General features: G+C 44.4%; 1 protein-coding gene across 1 annotated transcript; it reads right to left on the bottom strand.

Moving 5' to 3' along the window:
* Positions 1-4,100: 4,100 nt before the first annotated feature.
* LOC132974829 (zinc finger MIZ domain-containing protein 2-like) lies at positions 4,101-23,015 on the bottom strand. The gene is made up of 21 exons (XM_061039112.1): positions 22,534-23,015; positions 15,129-15,210; positions 14,741-14,855; positions 14,426-14,634; positions 14,110-14,269; positions 13,651-13,893; positions 13,389-13,548; positions 13,161-13,279; positions 12,853-12,945; positions 12,552-12,741; positions 12,136-12,277; positions 11,027-11,105; positions 10,782-10,913; positions 10,554-10,659; positions 9,872-10,029; positions 9,173-9,240; positions 8,867-8,935; positions 8,403-8,686; positions 7,657-7,829; positions 6,587-6,784; positions 4,101-6,278 (listed from the first exon to the last, which is right to left on the bottom strand). Exons 2-21 carry the CDS (start codon positions 15,176-15,178, stop codon positions 6,171-6,173), a joined length of 2,856 nt encoding a protein of 951 aa, XP_060895095.1. The 5' UTR covers positions 15,179-15,210; positions 22,534-23,015; the 3' UTR covers positions 4,101-6,170.
* Between the last annotated feature and the right edge of the window lie 277 nt (positions 23,016-23,292).

The following is a 23,292-nucleotide window of genomic DNA, read 5'->3' as shown; positions in this document are numbered from 1 at the left end:
ACTGTACGAGTTCAAGTTGGACTCGGGCGGAGCATTCATGATTGTCGATAAAAAACTCACCCAGTTGGAGGTTGAAGTCAGATGTACTGTACTCATCCCATTCATACACATGTATAAACCGCCGCCGAAGCAGCAGGAGCAATTTGGGGTTAAGTGTCTTGCTCAAGGACACATCGGACATGTGGCTGCAGGAGCTGGGGATTGAACCCCCGACCGACTCTACCAACTGAGCCACAGCCGCCCCATGTGTTTTTCAGTTGTCTCATATGCACAGCTCATGTATCCACACAAAAACACTCACTCTCTCTCACACACACTCAGCATCAATAATGAACACAAGCTCGTAGCAGCTAAATCATAACCAATAATCCCTTTCAGTCGAGGAATCGGTTTGTGGCTCTGCTCTCACTGCACCAGTGTTCGTGCAGTTGTTCGACCAAAATATCAAACATGCCAGAAAACCATCCTACTGGTCTGGATCAGCTGATCGGTGTCAAGCCTCAGTGTACACTGCGCCAATAACACCCGATTGGGCTGGATTTCGGTCTGACCTTAAAATTAGTCATAAGACTCAAAAAATCCGGTCTGAATTGGCTTGAAATAGCACATTCTACGCCTAAGTCATAAACCCCGCCTCCTCCGTGTGAACAGATGGGACAAACCGTCAGTGTTTGCAGACGTCTGTTCAACATGAGTCTGGTTCTGCTCGAGGTTTCTGCCCCTTAAAAGGACGTTTATTTTCTTGCCTCTAACTTTTCTAAATGTTACTTATAGTGCTCATGCTGGATTAATGGTGGGTCTTTATAAATAAATAATATACCGCATGGTACAGTCTAGACCGGCTCTTTTTCTAAAGTGTCTTGAGATAACATTTGTGATGAAATGGCGCTTTACAAATAAAGATTGTTTGATTTTCAACTGGATTAGCAGAGTAGAGAAGAAAGGCAAAAACATGACAAAAAAACGAACAATAAAGTTATTAAACCTGCCGTAAACATTGAGTGTCTGCTCCAAACGGACACAATAAGCTGTTCTGATGTTGGCTGTACCTGACGCTTTAATCTGTAAGATGTGTGCTTCAGTTAGTGTAAAGGATGTTACACCAATTCCTTAGTTCCACCAGCAAAAATCAGTTGGGGGGCCCTCTCTCCTAAACACGGTAAAGACGGATAATTCCCCTTCATTTATCTTTGTTTACTTTCATCGACAAACTTCGCTTTTCACAGCAATAATGTGTGCAATGCTCAGCAAGGCAACAAGAGTGACTGCTCTCAGTTGGGGCCCCCTCAGGGAGGATTTTACTGTTGTTGCAAAACTAGTTTGTGAGCCCTAAGGGGGCTTGCTTTGCCAGTTGACAAGCAGCGCCTCTGCAACCAAGCAGGTCTCATTCAGTCCAGTCTGTTCAGAGGTTTTCTCAGGTTTCCAGGTAGAGGTGAGCGTTTGAACTGTGGGGTTCTGAAAAACACAGGAAGCTGGTGGAGGATTACAGGGGGCCCGGTTTCGATCAGTGACCTTTTAACAACCTGTCGTTGATGCTCAGAGAGGAGGCTGTGCATACTGCTTTTTTTATCTACTCCATTTACCATGTACCGCACTTGTTGCTATACTTATTTATTCTTTGTATATTTTTGTCTTTATTGTACATATAATTGACATTTGCATATTTCTCCCTCATATCTCATATAAATATTTTATATCTACAGGCTTATATTCTGTGTAGGGGCAATTGTACTCCCACAGTTTCCCCTGGGAATAAGTAAAAATATTTCTGATTCTGATTTTAATAAATAGTTTCTGATTGGTTTTCTGTGTATTAGTTGCTGCAGAAATAAATAAAACAAATCACCTTTTATTTTACGTTTTTCTCTCCAGTATTTCCCGGATGCATCTTCACACTTCCTTTCATCTTTCACACAAATCAGCACATGTCGTCCTCTGCGTGTCTTTCCAGTGTGTGTTTATTAAATTACAAAGGTTATTATTATTATTATTATTATTAATAATATTGTTGCTGTTATTATTAGCATCATTACTGAATCATACAGTGTGATCATGTATAGCTTTATTCGTTCCAGGAGCCGGAGAACTCACTGGGACACGGAGACACCACGACTTGTCTGGACTCGAGTCACTTTACAACATACAGAAGAACGAGGAGGAGGAGGAGGAGGGGGAGGGGGTGAAGATGGACCATCAGATATTACATACACAAACTGGTCGAGGAGCTCTTTGGGCTCAGGGCAACCGTTTGAGGCAATAACAACAATCCTCTCATCGACTTTCATTTAAATTCATTTTTTCTTCTTCTCTCTTTGCCTCATAAAGTTGCCCTGAAATCCAAGAACTCCTTGCTCGAACGCTCGACTGCAGGAGTGAAGACAACGATGACAGAGATCCGAATTAAATCATTTTGGCCCCTTTACCATTTTTTTTTTTTTAAATCCATTTTTATGTCATGTGAAATCATTTACACTCAGCCACAGACGAGAGAGAAAACACACAACATGCAGAGTTTTAGTTTCTGCTCTCATCCTCATTTCTCTTTCAAATACTCTCTGGTGCTTCTTTTCTTCTGGCTCCGTTAGTGAAACGTATCTGTCCGGGTGATGTGTTACCACTAGATCCAAACGTGTGCATGTCAGCAGGGGCGTGTCCAGAGGGGTGGCATTTGCCTCCCTTTTAATCTGATTGGCCACCCCAGAGTCCAAATCAATGATTGGCTATTTGCCTAATCAGAGGGTGGACTTGAGTTTAAATCAACTATTCTGGTTGTTTTCAAAAGGCTGCCGATAGTTTTCTTTACATGTAATGTTGTATTTTGTTGTTGTTAGTACTTTCAGTTTTACTTTAAAATACTTTAATGACTTTGTTCTTTCCATAAAAACTCCAAAGCAAACACTAGCACACACCGTCTAACCTGCCAATAAATGTATTTTTATAAATTAGACAGCGTGCGACAGTAAGCATGCAATCCTTTTAAGTACTTTCAAATTCGCTCATATATCTTAGTTTTTCAGTCCATAAAGAAACTAAAGATTTATATTTTGCCAAATTGTATTTCTTACAAGTACTTAAAGTTTGTGGGTTTAGAAAGATTCAAACATTTTTAATTAATTTGTGTATGTGTGCCCACAAACTTCATGCCCCCCCCCCTGCGTAAGTCAAGGGCCACCTCAGTCCAAAAAGTCCAGACACGCCCCTGCAGGTTAGGGTTGTCACGGTTACTGCTTCTTAAATTTAGTCGTAATTCTAGTAAAATACAAAGTTTCGTTAACGCAACCAGTATTCGTAAATTAATTTTTTTTAATCACCCAAAGATGCCTGTAAACTCCTGCCCGCTGTCCAAATTTAACGAATAGGTTTGCAACGTTTCGGTTAAGAAACAAAACATGTAGACAGTACTCTCTCTTAGCTTGCAGCACCTTTGGGTTAAAAACATCCCCTAAAATCAGAGATTTTTTAAAGCTTACTTTCAGAAACTATTGATCATTAAACAACCTGCCAATGATTTCCTTTTTGAATCATCTCCCTCTCCAGACTTATCTCATGAAACACTTCCCTTACTGTAGCTCCTATTGTTTGTCTCTTAAAGTCACTTTAGCTTCATGTTATTTTAATCAATAAAAGAAAATAAAGATAAAAACACAAACGAGCCGACTGGTCAGGTCAAAGCGTCAGGCAGCAGCCGTGATGTAAGTCAGTCAGATCTCAGGACTGCTCAAACTATTGACTACAAAACGTACTTTACACACCGGATGTAAAAAGTCACTTTTGACCTATGGCTTCACATTGGACTAAAACTCTGCATACGTGGTGGACGTCCTCGTTTGTTCACTAAAATCAGACCTGAAACATTCCTCATTCTGTATCACTCGACTCTGAACTAATTCTTCTCTTGTTTCAGACACTTTTCTAAACAAAAAGTGAAAAAATAAAAAATGATAAGAGTCAGGCTCAGGCGCTGTTCTAGAAAAAAATGACTTAGGGTGGATCTGAGATTAAAGGTGCAGCTACTGTGACCGGCAACAGAAACGACAAACAGCGTAGGTGCAATCCCTCATCAAATCGGACCCGACCGCGCTCCTCCAATCACTCAAATCTCTTTTTTCACATTTTACTAAACGGATGTTTCTCACATTTTTTGGGACAATTCATTGTAAAAATATGCATTTTGAAGAGAGCTGCTGATTATTTTTTTGGGACCAATCAACTCACTGATTGATCCTCGTCATCTTTGTTGTTAAAAGTTGAACAGCATTAATCCTGAAACACTGAGACACACACGGCATGTGATGGATCTCTCTCGTGACTGAAGCTCAAAATCAGATTCAAACAGATTAAAGAAACAATCTGTGCCTCTCTCTGTGATTTAGTACGATGGAGTATGAGGGCCGCACTCAAGAGTCAAATATATCTGGAGATTTAAGACGTAATTTGAGAAAAAAAAAGTAAAACAACCTGAAAAGAAGTCATTATTTCAGCCTGTTTGCTTTTTTCAAGAGCGACCAGCCGCCTGCTCGACAAACAGGAAGTGTTCAGTTATTTGAGAAACTTTAACTAAAGTAGAAATTCACTTTGTTGCTCCACAGTTCTCTTTATAGTGCAGGCGACTGACTGCTCTCCTGATATGCCCTTTCAAAATAAAATACAGGCTAACCACAGCCAAACATTTATGACTTTGGCATTGTAACATTAAGACTTTATTCTCCTAATATTACATTTTTATTCTCTTACAACTGTAATCTTGTCAAATCACGATTAAATCCTAAAATGTCAGATTATATTTCTTTAATTTGGCCCTCATTGTCTGCCGTAGTTTTGAGTGTTTTTAGATTAATCTTTAAAAATATTTCGACATAACGTCAAACACGTGAAGTTTATTTATTTTCTGATGACTTATCAGCAGTTCTGTGTTTTTGGAATCTTTGATAAAATCCTGATTTGATGGTTGAGTTTTGTGTCCACCTGGCGTTTTTTTTCTGCGTGCCAGAATCTTTTTTTAAATTGTTCCTAACACAAAGAGAGCGTTTGCAGCAGGCTCCAGCCAATCATGTAGTCCTCTTATTTTTGTCTCTTTTGTGTCTTGTATCCAAATCCTCTTTGCTCCGTGTCTGATCAGAGGATTGCTGGGCGGCCATTGTTATTATTAAGCTCATCATCCAGTCAACATCGGAGGGCCGACCTCCTCCGTTTGATGCTCAGTGAAGGAAATATAAAACATACAGTAAAAATCAACAGAGCAGTGTCAGTCATACAGCGGCTGTAGTCAAGAGACCAATGTCATACAGACATGACACACGTGCAGAGCTTTTATTCTCAGCGCACAGCCAGCACTTTTCTCCCTGAAGAAAACGCCAGGTGGACACACGCTGTAAGGATCTTCACAGTGACGCGTTCTCTCTGTGGCTGAGTGTAAATGTTTCTCAACAGTTCTTTGTCTTCAGAGTCTCCACATCTCACCTTCACTCCTTTAAAGCTCATCTTGGACTGTTTATACCGACACATTTAAAAGTCTCATGGAGCAGAAATATTCCGCCTTTAAAGGACCATACCGCTCTTTAATTACAAACACAGCCACGGCTCATCACTGCTGAACCTCTTCAACCCCGACTGACCGATTCATCTCTCTTATAGAAACTCACTGAACCTGTGAGATTTAAAAAACAAACACGGGTGATTTGGAGAGTTTCAGCAGTGACTGTGTGTGTGTGTGTGTGTGTGTGTGTGTGTGTGTGTGTGTGTGTGTGTGTGTGTGTGTGTGTGTGTGTGTGTGTGTGTGTGTGTGTGTGTGTGTGTGTGTGTGTGTGTGTGTGTGTGTAGTTAAAGCAGCAGCGTCGTCGTCACTTTAAATATTTTGTCGACTGGGAATGAAGGATGAAACATCAAAATACAGTTTCAGAGGATAAAAAAAAAACAATAAAATAAAGTTACCATCAAGTTCATAGTCACACATTAACGATTTTGAAAAGGTTGTTTGTTTCCTTCTGATCGTCCGCTCCGACCTGTGCAGACGGCGGCCATGTTGGACCGCGCGTCATGTTGGCGGGCGAGGAGAGAAAGAGTTTGTATTATACACTAAAGTCTCTGAAAGTATGTTTGTGTGTGTGTGTGTGTGTGTGTGTGTGTGTGTGTGTGTGTGAGAGTATGTGTGTGTTTGTGTGTGAGAGTGTTCAGTTGTTCTCGAACAGCGACAGCAGGTCGTCGTTGTTGTTGTTCGGGAGGTCCGGAGGTCCGAGGTACGACAGCAACTCGTCAGGGTTGGTCAACTCTGGAAGCAACTGTAGAAACAAACATGTCTGTTAGTCTGATTCAAACAGCAGAACTACGTCTCTGTTGTTGTCTCTTTAAGTCTCTGACACAGACTCAGGATGAGCCCGGCTCCAAGGTGTTTTATATATTCAGGGGCGTGGCCAGAGGGGTGGCATGGGCTCCTCGCCTTGAAATCTGATTGGCCACCCCATGTGTCACCCAAAAACCCCAATCTAAGAATGGCTATTTTCCAAATCAGAGGCGGGACCTATGTGAAAATCAGCTCTCTAGGCTATTTGATAAACCTGATTTTAGTCTCTGTCCGGGTTTTACTCACGTCCAGAGAAGGTTCTGGAACCTCCGAGGATCCTCCCAGACCAAAGGAGCTGTCGCCTTGGAGACGGGGATTCTGGTTGCTACGCTGCATCATCTGGTTGTTAGCCCCCAGTTGGGAGTTGCCGTGGAGACCCTGCGACTGCTGCTGGGGGAGAGGAGCACCATGGGAAGTGGAGTCCAGACGGCCTGAGACCGACATCTGAGAGAGAGGAAGTAAGAAAGGAATGAAAAAGGAGACAGAGAAATAAAGAAAAGAAAGTGATGAAGGCGAGATGGCAGGAGAGGAGGGTAGGAAAGGAGAGATGGAAGGAGAGGAGAAAAGGAGGGAAGGAAAGGACAGATGGAAGGAGAGGAGGCGATTGAGGGAAGGAAAGGAGATATGGAAGGAGAGGAGAGATGGAGGGTAGGAAAGGAGAGATGGAAGGAGAGGAATTGGGGGGAGGGAAGGAAAGGAGATATGGAAGGAGAGGAGGTGATTGAGGGAAGGAAAGGAGATATTGAAGGAGAGTAGATATGGAGGGTAGGAAAGGAGAGATGGAAGGAGAGGAGGCGATTGAGGGAAGGAAAGGAGATATGGAAGGAGAGGAGAGATGGAGGGTAGGAAAGGAGAGATGGAAGGAGAGGAATTGGGGGGAGGGAAGGAAAGGAGATATGGAAGGAGAGGAGGTGATTGAGGGAAGGAAAGGAGATATTGAAGGAGAGTAGATATGGAGGGTAGGAAAGGAGAGATGGAAGGAGAGGAATTGGGGGAGGGAAGGAAAGGAGGTGATGGAGGGAAGGAAAGGAGAGGAGATATGGAGGGAAGGAAAGGAAAGAAGAGATGGAAGGAGAGGAATTGGGGGAGGGAAGGAAAGGAGGTGATGGAGGGAAGGAAAGGAGAGGAGATATGGAGGGAAGGAAAGGAAAGAAGAGATGGAAGGAGAGGAGGTGATTGAGGGAAGGAAAGGAGATATTGAAGGAGAGTAGATATGGAGTGAAGGAAAGGAGAGAGGGAGGTGCTGTTTACTGATTCACAATGTTTCTATTCTTTAAAAAAAACAAAAAAACATGATGATGATGTCATCACTGTACCTGTCCAGCCAGCGGATGAGGGGGAGGTTTGTCGGGGGTGAGGAGGGCGCTGGAGAGCTCAGACTGGTAGGAGAGAGGGGGAGGACCTGGGGAGGAGAAATCCCCCCCCATTCCCGGAGTCCCAGGACCACTGAAGTCTGAGAAACCAGCAGACTGACTGGGATAGGACGGAGCTGAGGAGGGGAGAGAGAGAGAGAGAGAATTTATAAACTTCCTCCATCTCAACCCGGATAACACTGAGGTCTCTGTAATCGGCCCTGATCGTTTTAGTAAGTAGGTCAGCCGTTACATCAGAACTCTCTTTTCAGTAGCTTATCGGTTTTTAGGATCAAGTAGTACGTTAGCGTCCAGGCAAACTGCATTTTCCGCACCCTACTGGTCTGGGGCCCCAAGCAGCACCTCTGATTGGACAACACCTCATTGTCTCTTTACGTCGTAACAACAAAGTCAAAGGTCTGAGCCTGACGTTAAGAGAGACTCGTGTTTACGTCACCTCCACCTCAATGTTTTATCAGAGATCCATCGTCATCTCACATTAATGAACTGCAGACCTTCCATGTGCATTAAAGTTGCACTTATACATTAAAGGAGGATATCATTATCGTAATGACATCATTGATTATTGATGTTTCCTGGACCAATACAGATAAGAGGAGGAGGTTAATGGATGTTGTTTTCATGACGTTACTCTGCTGTTAAAACATCCATCGGCTCTTTTGAAGGTCAGTGTCGCGGCTCCCGTTTACCTGGTCCGGGGTAGTCTGGTGTGTTGTTGCTGTTATTGCTGCCCCCTGCAGACAGGGACGGGTAGGGCATCGGGGAGGAGGCGGAGGCAGGGTTGGAGGAGGAGGAGGGGCCTAGCGATGCGATCATCTCCATTACGCTGGGCAGGACCATGTGACTCGGGCTGAGCGTCCGGCAGCGCTTCAACACGGGACCGTCCGACTCCTCCTTCACGTGGATGTCGGGCTTCACGGGGACCGGCTTCCAGCTGCACACCGGGTCGATGGTGATCTCCTCGTACTCCGAGCTGAGGACAAACAATCTGTATGAGAAGACGTTCCTGACACGTTTCTATCACTTGAATGAATGCCTGAGAGCGTAGAGTGAACTACAGGCTTACAGGTGTGTGAGGAACACACCTGACCTTTGACCCCGTTCTGGACAGAAACCCAAACGATGGGAAACAATGAACAGCAAAGTTTCTTACTTCTGAACGTAGATGAGGATCCCCAGCATGTACTGATCCACTTCTAGACCCTCCAACAGAGCGGTTTTACTGCACACACACAAAAAGACACACACACACAAACAGGCGTTATGCTGCATTCAGGTGCTCATGGGATGGTCGTTTTTCCGACATCAGTGTGTTCACGTGATTTCAGTTTGGAAATTTGGAATGTTTTAACACCAACAACAAACTCAGTTTTTATTTTTTCCTCTTTGATTTTTGGAGTTGAGTTAAGATGTGTTTAAATGTTTGTATACAAACAAAGTGTGAGTGAGTGTGACGTACTTGCACACAGGACATCTCCACGTTCCTCTCTCACAGTTCAGCTGCAGGTACGACTCCAGATCAAAACACTGCACACACACACACACACACAGAAATTTATTAGACTGACAAATCAAACGTCTTTTTCCCAACCTTTTTGAAGTTAGTAATGTTGAATTGTATACATGTTCTAAAGCCTCTTTTATACTAAAGGTCCCCAGAACTAAAAGGTTCAGGGACTACCGTCAAGACCAAGGCAGGCCGAGACCAGGATCACAATAAGACAGATAAATCATCATCTTGTGTGTCGAACAGTCCGCGGTCACACTGCACCAGGACTAACCGTGCCTAAGTCTCTTGTACACAACGTTGTAATACAGCACATGCAAAGCTTTATGTTATTATGAAGCGTGCTCATTTTACAAACAGACGGACTCGAGGGACCTGTGTGGACAGCTCTGTAACCAATGTTTAGAGTTTGGACTGCAGTACCGATTGTTAACACTAGGGGTCAGAGTTACATATTAATTAAGAGGTTTATCTTCCAAATCATTTTATGAATGAAATTATTTCCTACAAATATAAAATAAGTTACATATTCCCGTTGTCCCGGTGTGACCCCGTTTTGTTTTATAATTTTTTTTTTAAAAAGCTCCTTTGGAAATTAAAAGTGAAAACCTCAAATAAAAGCAAGGTTAAAACAAACGCCGCGGCTCTGACCTGTATGTGTCTGCAGTCGTGACCTCTGGCGGGCAGCTGGATGCGTCTGAACGTGATGGGACATTTTAACGAGACTCTGATGGCGGTCTGCTCCACGCCGTCCTCTCCATTTAACCCGGGGGTCCCAGGGATGGTGCCGCTGCTGAAGTTCCTCTTTACTGAAGCACACACACATTTAAGAACATGAAGAAGACAGCACGCACACACAAACCTACATCACAGAAGATTGGAGACTTGAGGAAGATCCGTTTGAAACTTCACAAACGTGAACGCTGCACTGATCTGATTCTGATGAACTGACCTGAAGGAGTAACCCTGTCCCTCCTCCACACTGACTGACGTGCACCTCCTCAAAATGTAACAACGCTTTGAAACAACACAGACTGTAAGCCCTGTGACTCAACTAGCCACGAAGCTGCGGGTGAAACAACCGAACGCCTCGGCACACTGCTCATCAAAATGAGCATTTCTCAAAATGTTAGAATATCTGCAGTTTATGTTTCTCCATTCAGAGTTAAGTTAGAAACATTCAGCGACTCCGCTCCCGGATTAATTAAAAATAAAGGATGAGTGATTTGTTGTGATCTTCATTTCTATTGGTTGAAAAAGACGCTACACTGGACAAACTGCAGTCAGTCCTAAATCAGAATGATCTGATTGGTGGTTTGATGGAGGAACTTACTCTTAGTGACACAGTGCTCTGCAGGCAGCAGCCTCTTCTTCATCAAACCCTGCAGCACCGAGCGGACCGACGGACGGTGAACCAGCTGGAGCACAAACAGGTGAGACTGCAGGGAGGGCGAGAGAGAGAAAGACGGAGAGGGAGAGAGAGAGAGAGAGAGAGAGGTATGTTAAACCCAGCAGCACATGAAGTTCACCTGTAGATGTGTGAAATATGAGGAGTTCTTACACAGCAGCAGGCGGTGACGGTGATCTGGATCGTGTTCCTGCCCGGCTGACACACTTGCTTCAGGTACAAAGGCTTATGGGAGGTTTTGTTGTCGCCTCGCTCGATGGTGAGAGGGGTGGCGTTCACACTCACCTGAGCAGGAAGAAGAAGAAGAAGAGTAAATAAAACAGGAAAAAAAAAAAAAAATCAAGAGCAGGACAAACTGGTTCTGAGAGAAGATGAGAGAAAGAGGATGGAGGTCAGACCTGGACGGAGGCTGGCCAGTTGGTGTTCATCTGTCGATCCTCGTGGTGGTAACACTTAAACTGCAGCTCCAGGTCCGGTCTGAAACAAGCATGCAAACATTTATCAACCCTGAAATAAACTTTTTAAGCACTCTTGAGAGACGGTGTGCAATGGGGAGCTTCTTGAGAAGATTGATGACGTGTCATGTCTTTAATCAATCAATCAATCAATTTGTATTTGTATAGCATCAACTCTTAACAAGTGAGTCACTTTACAAAAAGCATCTTTAATGTCGTCCTGAGGGACAAATCTTCTTTGTTTTTGTCACAGACAGACTCAGATATTTATTAAAAGTGTCAGAATTTATCACAGGAAGAATCCCAGGAGGAAAACCTTTTTGTTTAAGAGTAAGTTCCTTTTTTAATCTCAAACCAGAAACAGCCTTCACATCTTCAAAGAATCAACCAGACATCCTTTGACAAAAACAGTGATTCACCTTGCAGAGAAAGACAAGGTGCGCAGCATGTGTGAACGCAAAAACAGCCACATTTTTCACTCTGACTTTATCCGGAGTTTCTCCTGCCAGACCCCAAATAATTCATGAATCAGAGCCTTTCTTGATATAAAAATCACCTTATTAATACTTCACTATCCGGAGTTTCTCCTGCCAGACTCCTCGTGTTTTTGCCACATGACGTCACAGTGAGCTGATGAGAGGGGTGGTGACGTTTATATACTGTGATCAGTGAACGACCAAAGACTGTCTGCACACGACCAGTACGACCTCCGTGCATGTTATTAAATGGCTGCATCATGTTCTTCCCGCTCATTTGAACTCCACATACATAAAGGAAGATGTTCTCACTATAGTGTCCTACAGCAGACTTTAACTTCGTCCACAACTTCCACATAGTTCTCTATATGACATGTCTTTCCTCAGGAGACCCCCGCCCCCCTCTTATCCGACAGGTACAGTCTGCCGCTGTGAGGTGTGTGTGTGAATGATTAGATCAGGAGGATTTCAGAGGCAGTCCTCCTGAAATTCTGTAGAATTCTGTTAAGCCAGCAGAGGACTGTGTGTGTGTGTGTGTGTGCGTGTGTGTGTGCGCGTGTGCGTGTGTGTGCTCACCTCATGATAAGCGTTTTGTAGACGGAGTCTCTCAGCTGGAAGACGTGATTGCTGACAGCCAGGTTGTGCTCTAATCTGAACGGCTCTAAAACCACACCATCACGCACCGGGAAGGTCAGCCGCAGGTCGTCGCTAGGGTTACCTAGAAAACAAGAACTCAACACAGTCAGACACTGTCACACCTTTTGTGACACATGACACACCTGAGAAACCGAGTCATTAAGAAAAAAAAACAATCCAACGGCCCGGCCCATCAGAAAACCAAAAGATGGAGGTACGTATTAATCGTATTGTTCATTAACTCGTTAACTCTTAATATTTTCATTACCTTCTATTATTGATGATGTGGTGTGTGTGTGTGTGCGTGTGTGTGTGTGTGTGCGTGTGTGCGTGTGTGCGTGTGTGCGTGTGTGTACCTGTTGGAGGAGGAGGAGGCAGGCCGGCCATGTTGGGTTTGATGTCGGGCAGGAAGGAAGCTGGGTTCGGCTTGACGTCACTGTTGCCGGGCGACATGTAGGGCGGGGCCATGGAGCTGCTGGGGGTGATGGGAGGGGTCGGGTTTCCAGGTACAGGGGAGGAGGGGTAACCTGGCAACCCTCGACCCGGCTGAGAGAGAGAGAGGGAGAGAGAGAGAGAGCTTATTTAACTTCTCTTTATTCCTAATGTAAAATAATCTATCATATAATCATGAACTATGTGACTCAGAGTTTGTCTTACCCCTGACGGTTGGTTGAAGGAGTTGTAGACGCCGCCAGCGCCCCCTGCTGTCAGAGAGTTTAAACCTCCACCCTGACCATTGAACTGTTCCTGCTGCACAGACACAGAAGAAAAAATAAAATATCTTTAGTTCACTGTTCAGATTATTGAGGCCACTGGACAAATTTACCAAATTATAAATATTGTGAGGACACTGGTGTGATGTATGAACAACTTTTTCCCCATGATTCCTCGCCAACCTCGACGTCATCTTTTGATATTATTTAGAGATTGACAGATTGTGCACAGGTGTGGTCGACTCTCCTCACCTTGTAGTACTGTGGGTTTGGGGGTCCAGAGGGCGGGTACTGTTGGAGGGGCATCTTGTGGGTCTGGTACGAGGGGGAGGAGTCAGAGCGCTGTGGGGCGGGGCCTGGACCACCAGGACCTGCTAAACCATTTAGTGGTTAGATTGATTTATACAAAATCAACAGGCGTCATCTTGTTGACATTCCCTTTGCAATAAGTGTCATTAACACCTGCTTCAGTCTTCTCACCTGGGTGGTACTGCATGCCGGGGCCAGAGTACGGGCCGGGTCCACCATGGCCGCCACCACCTGATCCTGGCATAGAACCACCTGGACCACCAGAACCCTGCATCACGTTCACACTAGAACCAACGGGGACGCCGTACTGCTGAGACATGCCTTGGAACGACTGAGGACCAAAGAGGGAGAAGAAGAATACGTGTAAGAGTGTTTTTATATTCCTTAAAGTTTAATGTTCTTATTTCTAATCTTTTTAGACCTCCTGACTCACCTCAGAGCTGTACGGCCGTTTGAGACCCTGTGGCGGCCTCAGGTGGCCCTGCTGTGGTCCAGGGCCGTAGTTTGGATGCTGAGCGACCCTCTGGGGGCCGCCTCCTGGTCCGTACATTGGGCCCATTGTGGGGGGTCCTCTGTTAGGTCCAGGACCGGGGCCCATACCTCCAGGGGCCATGCCAGGGGGTCCGCGGGGGCCGGAGTGAGCCATGAACTGGTTGTTATAGGCTGGACCTCCCATCTGACACACACACAGACACACACACACATTGTATCATGAGTTAGTGTAACGTGAGACACCTGAAGCTCAGGTGGAGGCTCACAGGTGTGAACATGAATAAATGATCAACCCAAATTAATTCAAATAAAATCATGACAACACCTGAAGTCACCAGCAGGGGGAGCTCTCACCAACCATCACAAAAACAATCACCTGTGACCCCTCTCTTCTCCTCACCTGTCCGTAGTTCATTTCCTGGTTTTGTTTCTCCTGGATGGCGGCGACTGTTGCCGTGGCCGTGGCGGTTGCCGTGGCAGCAGCAGCGGCGACTGCTGCAGCAGCAGCTGCCTGAGTGAAGTCAGTCGAGCCTCGAGAGCCTCCGGGGTTCGACTGGTAACTGAGGACAAGAAAGAGAGTTGTTTATATTTATTTCATACAGTGAAAGATCGACTACACATCTTTACTTCTGAGTGAATTATCAAACCAAAATAATAATTTCATGTATATTATTCTATGTGTAAAGTATCTGTTGAATTCACCAACACACACTCACCTCCCTGCGTACCCCCCCGGTCCTCCAGCGTAGCCCCCACTCGTCCGGCCGTACATGCCCTGGTTCATGTAGCCTTTGTTTGGCTCTCCGTAGCCCTGCTGGCCCATGTAGCCTCCGGGTCCCCCGGCCATTCCCGGACCCCCGGGGCCCTGCATCATGGGTCCCCCTCCTTGGTTCGACCCTGGCCCCATCACCCCTCCACCCAGACCCTTAAGGACAACAAGACACACAATTCAAATCAACATGTTTCCTTCAAGCTCTACTTGAAGATATTTTAATATATAAATTCAAACTTCCTGTTTGGTGATGTCATACCTGGCTGGCTGAGGGATTGGTGACTCCCCAGACGGTGGTTACCACGGAGAGTGATCCTGTGGGCTGATTGGTTTGTTGCTGCCAGCTGGAGGGGTCGTAGGGGTATGAACCATCGCTGCAGACAAAGACACAGATCAGGGTTCACTGTGGTTTTCTCCTTTTGTCTGTTTTTACAATAATATTTGACAGTTTTCATGAATTATTTTAAACAGAGAGCAACAAACAAAAAAGTGAGCCAGTCAATGGACTAACATGTTGTTGGTTTGATTGTTTAAAGTGTTTAATTCCCGCTGAGCTCCAGTGGGTTACATTCTTGTTGTAGCGATGTAGAAACATACTCTCAGGTGTGTCTGTACATTGTGACGTCACTCCTGGGTTTGGTGGTTACCTGTGTGGATTGTTGGCCAGTCCAGCCTTCATCTGGTTCATAGGGTTCATGATGGGAGGGGTCCAATCAGACAGACAAACTCCTGAGAGACAGACAGAGACAGGAAGTGGGTTAGTGACCTGCAGTCAAGTTGAAGGGACAAGAAGACGCTCTAAAGTCGTTTTCACATATTCACTCCTGAAAATTATTCCAAGAGGACTGCTCTGGATATTCTCCTGACCTGACTGTTCACATATGCTAGATCGTCATTCAGAGTATTAGAGACGGACTACTTCTTTATCATCTTCCTAACGCATCATGAGCTGCTTATCAGGTCCAGTTTAAGCCAGTTTGACCTCGTACTAAATGATTTCTGACCCTAAACAAAGAAATTAGTAATTACTAATAAATCTGAAGTTCAGAATAAATCCTGAATCAAATAATTCCCAGAAATTAAATCCCCTCTCTTCTGTTAAACGTCAGAGTCATCCGAGAGGCAGCAGGACAGTATTGTTAGGACACACACACACACACCCCCCCCCCCCCCCACACACACACACCCCCCCCCCCCCCCCCCCACACACACACACACACACACAACTGTGATCAGGCTGTGGTGGAACAGCAGACTAACAGACACTTGGATGGTTTATTTTACTTTTTGTTGAGATGATCTAAGCAGTCACATTGTCTCCACACTGCAGAGGAACGCCCTCATTAACAAAAACACATTTTCTGACTTTATTCCTCCGCCCAGAACAAACAGCTCACTTCATACCAAACAGACGGAACATTTTTTTTATCACGCTAATATTCTGGGAAATGTTTGATTCAACCTCCAAGAAAAACACAGGAAACACAGAGGAGGAGCGCCTGTGTAGTCTGATCTGTTTCTTTTTGTTAAAGTTATTTTGGGGCCTTTTTGTCATTTATTGGAGAGGCGAGCTGAAGAGAGAGAGACAGGAAACGTCGGGGACGAGAGAGCGCGGGATGACGTGCAGCAAAGGGCAGAGGTCAGACTTGAACCGACGGCTGCTGGAACGAGGACTGAAGCCTCCGCACATGGGGCGCGCAACACCAGCGCTAGGCCATCCGGCACCCCGATCTGTTCATGATTTACAAACTCGCTCTAGTAAAGCATAAAGGCGCTTTTACATGGCAGCTGCAGATCAGCTGACGCTCAAACAGAAGAATCATTCAGACACAGGGGTCAGCTTCAGACGGACACGCTGATAAGACATGATTCATTCAGTCTGGTCAGAGACTGAATCCCCCGATACCTGGAAAATGTGCACTACACTACAGGAAATTGAAAAAATAATAATATTAAAATACATTTGATTAAACTGTTAAACCTTCATAAAAGAATCTATAGAGACACAGATGTTTTTAAAAAAATAAAAGGAAGAAGAAGTCCATACACCAGAAGCTGATCTAAATCCCACTGAATGCACTTCGTCACCACATGAGGTTTCGGGCCCCCGGCTCTTTATCAGATATAAACAAGCGAGGAGACACACGCCCATGTGTACGAGCCCCGAGGTCAGCTGACAGCTCATGAACTCCATAGTGAGAATAATTGAAGAGCCATGCACAGAAACATTACGATAAAACAGAGCTCCTCCATGGCACACTACAACCCGTCCAGCCGGTACAGGCCGGACTGTTTCTTCCTATGGAGGATCACATGACCTGTCAGGTGACCCCGTGGGGGGGGGGGGGGGGGTCGTACACATGGAGGTGTGTCTCCTCACTTGTTCAGGTCTGATGAAAGGCCAGAGCCTGAAACGCTTCATGTGTTGATGAACTTTATGAACTGGGATGTGGAGCAGCTTCTGGTGTGAGGTCTGACTTTGCTTTTTGAAAACCTGTCCAGTACTTAACGGCGTGAATGTTCCTGCCGGTTAATATTTCATTTAAACAAAATATGCAGCAACTTTTCAAACTAAAAACGTATTATTCCGTTAGTTACATCACATCAGCACACAGGTCATTTAACCTGCTGCATTATGTTTCCTGTTCTCCAGGATGTTCTTCTCCACTCTTTAGTTGATGTTGTACTTCTGTTGAACTACACGTAGCATTGATAGAAAGACAGATATTCTCATTATAGCGTCGTATAGAGGACTCTGATGCTTCATGCGATACTTCCGCATTGTTTTTTACGTCTCACCTCAGGAGACCCCCTCGCTCACCCTCCCGTCTGACAGGGATAGTCTGTGAGGAGCATGTGTGACCTTAAATTATCTGGATATTTTCAGGAGTGTGAAACGGCTAAAGTTGCAAAAGCACAGCACAGCGGGAGTTTCATACTGACACATTCATACACACCGGACTACCCTCCCCAGCTGAAACCGTCCCGCCTCCGTATATAATTACATTTTAAAGTCTCTATAACCTGCCCGGGCACAATGAATGAATATTATCATACCAGTTAAGTGTGGCATGTTTAATTCCTACATTTTGATGATGTTGATCAAGGTGCTCTGTCCCCGTCAAATACACTCAAATGAATTATAATGGATAAAATAGTTGAGGAATATCAGTTGCAGGATGGTTTACCACAATGTAAACACAACATACATCTCATCTTGCAGCTATAAAGTGTTAGGCTTTTATAAAATAATAAACTGAAGAGGATGAAAGAACAGGAGAACGATCTATCAGAGCAGAAGAACTTTGAAGTAACACTCACTTAAATTCATTTATTCTAACATTTCCTTTTATAACAGCGGCGGTTTATAGTGACTCAGTCCGCTTCAAAATTCCTCCCTCGAATGATTCAACTTTCCTGGATGCTTCTGTGTCATTGGACGCATCACCACGGCGCCTCCCTCGTTCAATGATATTTAGATTTCCTCTGAATGAAACCTGAGTCATGATGAAAGCAGTTATCACACGGCGGGAGTGTCGGCGCAGCAGCTTTCTGTAAGATCTTCAAACTGTTTCAAACCGACTCTTTAGTGGAAACAATGCTGAAGAACAAACATCACACGCTTTATGTTTCTGCAGAGACGTCCTAACCTGCCCCCTGCGTCAGGCTGAACTAAAGTATTGCTAGTTTAGAAATATTAAAAAAAAAACTCACCCTGCTTTTATTTTTGAAACATTTCTTATTCTTGCTCCTCGTCAAACACGTTTTCATTGTTTTAGATGTGATGCAACTTTCAGAGTTCAGTCAGGAGACAAACAAATTCAAACAGTATCTAACGCTGCGTTCCATTTACTTTCGGCTCCCTGAGCTGGGAATGACGTCACACCCGAGTTAACTGCGTTACAGTTGCAAGTCGGAAAAGCAACATGGACGCCTCCAGGAGTACTTTTGTTTTGTTAGCTAACACCTCCACAGAGAGAACTTGCACGATACCATCGGTGTGATTGATTTAATTACACAAAAAGACGACTAAGCTGCTAATAAACACAACAGTTACAGATTAAACATCCTTTTCGATGCTCGTGGCAGCCATATTGGATCTGAATTCGGGCTACTGAAGGTTCTCAGAATTTCCGAGTCGGAGATCAGACTTCAGGGGTCGTTCCTGATGACGTATCAGACTGGCAACTTGAATTTCCAACTTCTGAGATCAACTGGAACGCAGCATATATAAAACAAATGTAAAAGGTGTATTCAGACCAAACCGTTCTGGAGACTATCCACTAGGGCGTTCCCTGAGAACTACACAACATGGGGACTTTTTTCTGTCTGCATTCGACCACCATGGTATCTACTCTGAAGCAGGAGGTTCCTCTAAACCAGGTTCTAGGAACTAAAGTAGTTCATAGTTCCTGCGGTGCAGAATCAACAAATAAAGGGGGGAGGGTTTCAAAGGTTCCTAGAACTATGAAAAAGTTCCTGCAGTCAGCTATTGTCAACGTTTTAGTACCAAACTTTGTCAATTTAGACAGCACACTCTCTCTCTCTCTTTTTTTTTCTTGAGGCAGCCTTTTGTTAAAACATGACTGAAGATGTTTAAAGCGTTGCTCCTTTTTAATGTGAATAGTAAAGATTGTGTCGTTGTTGAACACGTTATTCACAGAAAGTCTTGAACGGATGTAAAAGTAACTCTGCTCCTTCGGGTGAAAGTCCTGTTGGGTTTGTTTTTTTAACCTGAAGCCGACCACAACTCCTCGTCTAGATTTCACCAACACGCAGCTTTAACTGTGGACTCTACATTTACTTCAGAAATGTTAATCCATTAATATAAACTCTATCAGTATAAATGTTTACTGAGAAGCAGACAAATCATCGCAGCTCTAACAAAAGCTCGGGTGTGTTTATGTCTTGTGAATCTGACCTTGAATTACAGTGTCTTCATGGTGAATCAGTGCTGATCTGAGTGTTTGTACAGTGACATACTTTTCCTCCCGCCTCTTATCAATGGTTTTATAACAGGGCAGGCGCCATAACAACAAGTAGAACAGCATAAGTGCAATACTTAACATGTAGATTGTCCTTTGTGCACGCAGAGCTTTTAAATGAACATGATCACCCGGGAAGATTCAGCGAGTTCCTTCAGTTTCATTTCAAATGGCTTTGATCGGAGAGTCTTTTCCCGGTCGTTATCCGTGGATGTGTAAAATGTTACGCACAGAAAAAAAAGACCTGAATAATCTATCAGGGTTTTTCATACTTGCAGAAATCTTCTGAAAAACTCCTGATATTTCCAGGTGGAGCTGCATGTGTGAACGCAAACAGCCACAAACAGGCAGGTCAGGAGAATCTCCAGAGCAGTTCTCCTGAAATGATCTAGATATTTTCCGGAGTGCAGATGTGAAAACGGCTTAAATCTCCTTTTGTAAGCTGCTACAGTCTGAAGTTTTTGAGCTTTTTGATGAGCGGACTTCAGCATGAAGAGCTGATTTTCTTTAAATGTAATTGTTTTTAAATTATGGGTCTGCTTTGGATAAATCAAGAAAGCTTTGTAAGGTGTTTTAGTAGCTAATTCGATTTTTAAATGGTTTTGATGCACCGGTTTTCTTTTAAAGCAACCGTAGCTGAGGCTCGTGGTTATTGTATTCAGCGGATTGGACAAAGGTAAATAATTAAAGCATTCATTCAGCTTGTTTGTCATTAGATAAATCATCACCACTCCTTTGTTACTGTTGTCAGGAAACAAACCAGAGTGATGCCTCTCCCTCTTTTTATAAACTATCTTTGTGTAAGCAGACAGCAGCTGACACCTGAGCAGCTTCCACAGCTCATAAACTGTGGCTGAACTTTTAACCAGCGACACGAACGCTCTTCATGTTGAAATGACAAGTTTCTGTTTCCTTCTGAAGAACGAGTGAAAAACAAAGACACCCCCCTGGAATCACTTTCTCTGGGCGTGCAGTCCTGCTGATAAAGGTCGACTTGAATTGGTAGATTTGTGAATGGACTTTGTTATGGCGTCCACCAGGAGACATAAACACAGACAGAGAGACAGAGAGTCTACAATAAAAACTATTTAAAGGCAGCTACACTTAACAATCAAACTCTCTGGGAATCTCAGCACTATTTTACTTTACAACTTTTGCTTTTTTTTTTACGCAAACAGGCAAGACTTTCTGAGTAACTGTTGTGTTCAGAGCTTCCACAGATCTAAGTAAACGGAAAATTAACAAGCAACCGTTCTTGTTTTCTATATTCAATTATATTTATATGTTCTATCCTTCTGATCTGGCTGTTCACACATGCACCTCAAAGGGGTAGACTATTCCTGTCCGACAGGAGGGAGGCCAGGGGGGTCTCCTGAGGCAAGACAGACTAAGACTGTTTTAGTCTTAGACTGAGACTAAGCGACAGAGTCCGCTATAATGACAGAATTAAAACCCCTGGTATTCTGAGCGGGAGCTGCATGTGTGAACGCAAACAGCTGAATGTTTTGCTCTGACTTCATCCAGAGTTTCTCCGGAAACATCTTCCTTCAGGAGACCTCGTCCCCGTCCAACACGGCTAGTCTCCCACTGTGAGGTTCATGTGTGAACGCACGGATAAGCAGGATTTCAGGGGGCAGTCCTCCTGAAAATCCATTAAGGTGTTCATATGTGGAAAGGCTGTAGATCAGGGATGGGCAACTTTGGTCACAGCAAGGGCCACATTCATTTAATTCTCACTGCCAGAGGGCCAAATTGTAGGATACAAAAACAATTACAGTCAATAATGTCTCAAATTTAACTCAACATGTACCAGTGATCTAATATTATTATGGACATATTTCTGGTTTTCATGATTTCATGGCAGATTTTGTCATGTTTTCTTCTTCATTCCAATTAATTGATATGTAAAAATTGACCTGAGGGCCACGTTGAGGGTTGATGGGGGCCGCATGTGGCCCCCGGGCCACCAGTTGCCCACCCCTGCTTTAGATAATTGTTGACACTCTTTCCGCTTTATGTCGTTTTTTTCTGCCCTGAAACGAGACGAAAACGCTACAACTCAGGTATCATTGAAACGTCCTAAACTTAAAGCGGTTATTACGACTCTTGAGGGCTGTTGATGTAACTCGTTAATAAGGTAAAGTCGATATTTCCGAGGAACACATGAAGGCAGCATTATGTTCTTGTTGCCATGGTATCAAAACAGGTATCGATATCGTATGATCCTGAATAAAAGTTTAAACTCTTTTACTATGAATAAAATAAAATAAACTTATTATAACAGAAATGTTCCATACTGATTATTAAGTACACAAAATAAAGAGTTTATGTTTATTTTCACAGTTTGGTCTTTAAACTACCAACCCCTCTAATAAATGTAATATGTCTATTTAAAGTAAAATACTGAAATGTAACCGGGAGGTGTTGTTCACATTGTCCTCATATCTCCACTTGGCCGGGGAAATGAAAAAAAAACAAAATGACAGTGTCAGAGGAGACATTTTGAGATTCCTTGTAGTGTTGCAATCAGGTAGTAGCTAATGCTAACATGCTAACAGGGAAATGAGGCTGTAGGTAGCCATAGCACTGTTAGCATTAGCATGCTAACGAGACGACAACAGTCCGATGCGTGTGGGTCGCGTTGAACAGCTCGATAAACACTGATTTTTGAAGGGTCGCTAAGTGGGATTAAAGGGGTCGAATAAAGCGTTTAATATCCCGAAATTGTTGGAATAATTTCACCCGTTCATTACTGTTACGGAGCTAGCCTGTTAGCCTGGCTAGCCCAGCGGCTGTGACAATGGAATGCTCCTCGGCTAACAGTTAGCCACCAGCTAGCTCCTCGGCTAACAGTTAGCTACCAGCTAGCTCCTCGGCTAACAGTTAGCCACCAGCTAGCTCCTTCCTTCAACACAAAACATCCTCTTAATGTGAGCCTGCATGTGGATCCACACTGAGCCCGCTCTGGGGTTCAGAATCGACACATTCCCTATAATGTTAACATGTAATTCGAATCACACACAAACACGGAAGGTCGTAAATGTTGTTCCTCCCACAGCCGACATACCTCCTCTGCTTCCCCGGTGTCCGAGCCCTGCTCCGGGGCTCCGCAGTCTGAGCTCCTCCGGGGTCTCCGGGGCATCAAGCACGGAGCACAACTGAAGCCAGAATAGATCCCCCACCAGGACCGGGAGAACTACCTACAAAGACGATCCAAATATCCACAAAACAGTCCAGATAAAATCCTGCTCTGAGGCCGAGATTCACACAGGAGCCCTGGCTTTAACTCCAGCCAGCTAGCCCTCCCTGCCGCCGGCCTTTGCGTCTGATTATCGGGCTTCAGGAGGCGACACCATCCCCCGCAGCTCCACGACTAGTAGAGTGGATGAACATGAAGTAAAACAATAAATACTGCGGTTCAATGTTGTTTTTAATAAAACACCGGGGCCGCTTCAGTGTGTTTCCTCTGCATCGCTGCTGGTGATACCAGCAGGTTGAACAGGAGAGAGAGACAGACAGGCAGAGGGAGAGAGAGAGAGAGACATCCACACACAGAGAGAGAGAGAGAGAGAGACATCCACACACACAGATAGCGAGAGAGAGATAGACATCCACACACAGAGAGAGAGAGACAGACAGAGAGAGAGAGACCCACACAGACAGACAGAGACAGAGAGAGAGACAGCCAACCAGACCGGTAGAGAGAGAGAGAGAGAGAGAGACAGGCACAAACTGGATTATTGAGAAAAATCAGGTTATGGCAGGAAATAAATCAGTCATTTATTTATTTATTTAGCAGCAAAGACAGAACAATCAGAACAATGGC

This window comes from Labrus mixtus, chromosome 5 (assembly GCF_963584025.1).
Source record: "Labrus mixtus chromosome 5, fLabMix1.1, whole genome shotgun sequence".
Classification (NCBI taxonomy): domain Eukaryota; kingdom Metazoa; phylum Chordata; class Actinopteri; order Labriformes; family Labridae; genus Labrus; species Labrus mixtus.
Note: the sequence above shows the minus strand (reverse complement) of the source record. Positions and strands in the feature narration are given on the sequence as shown.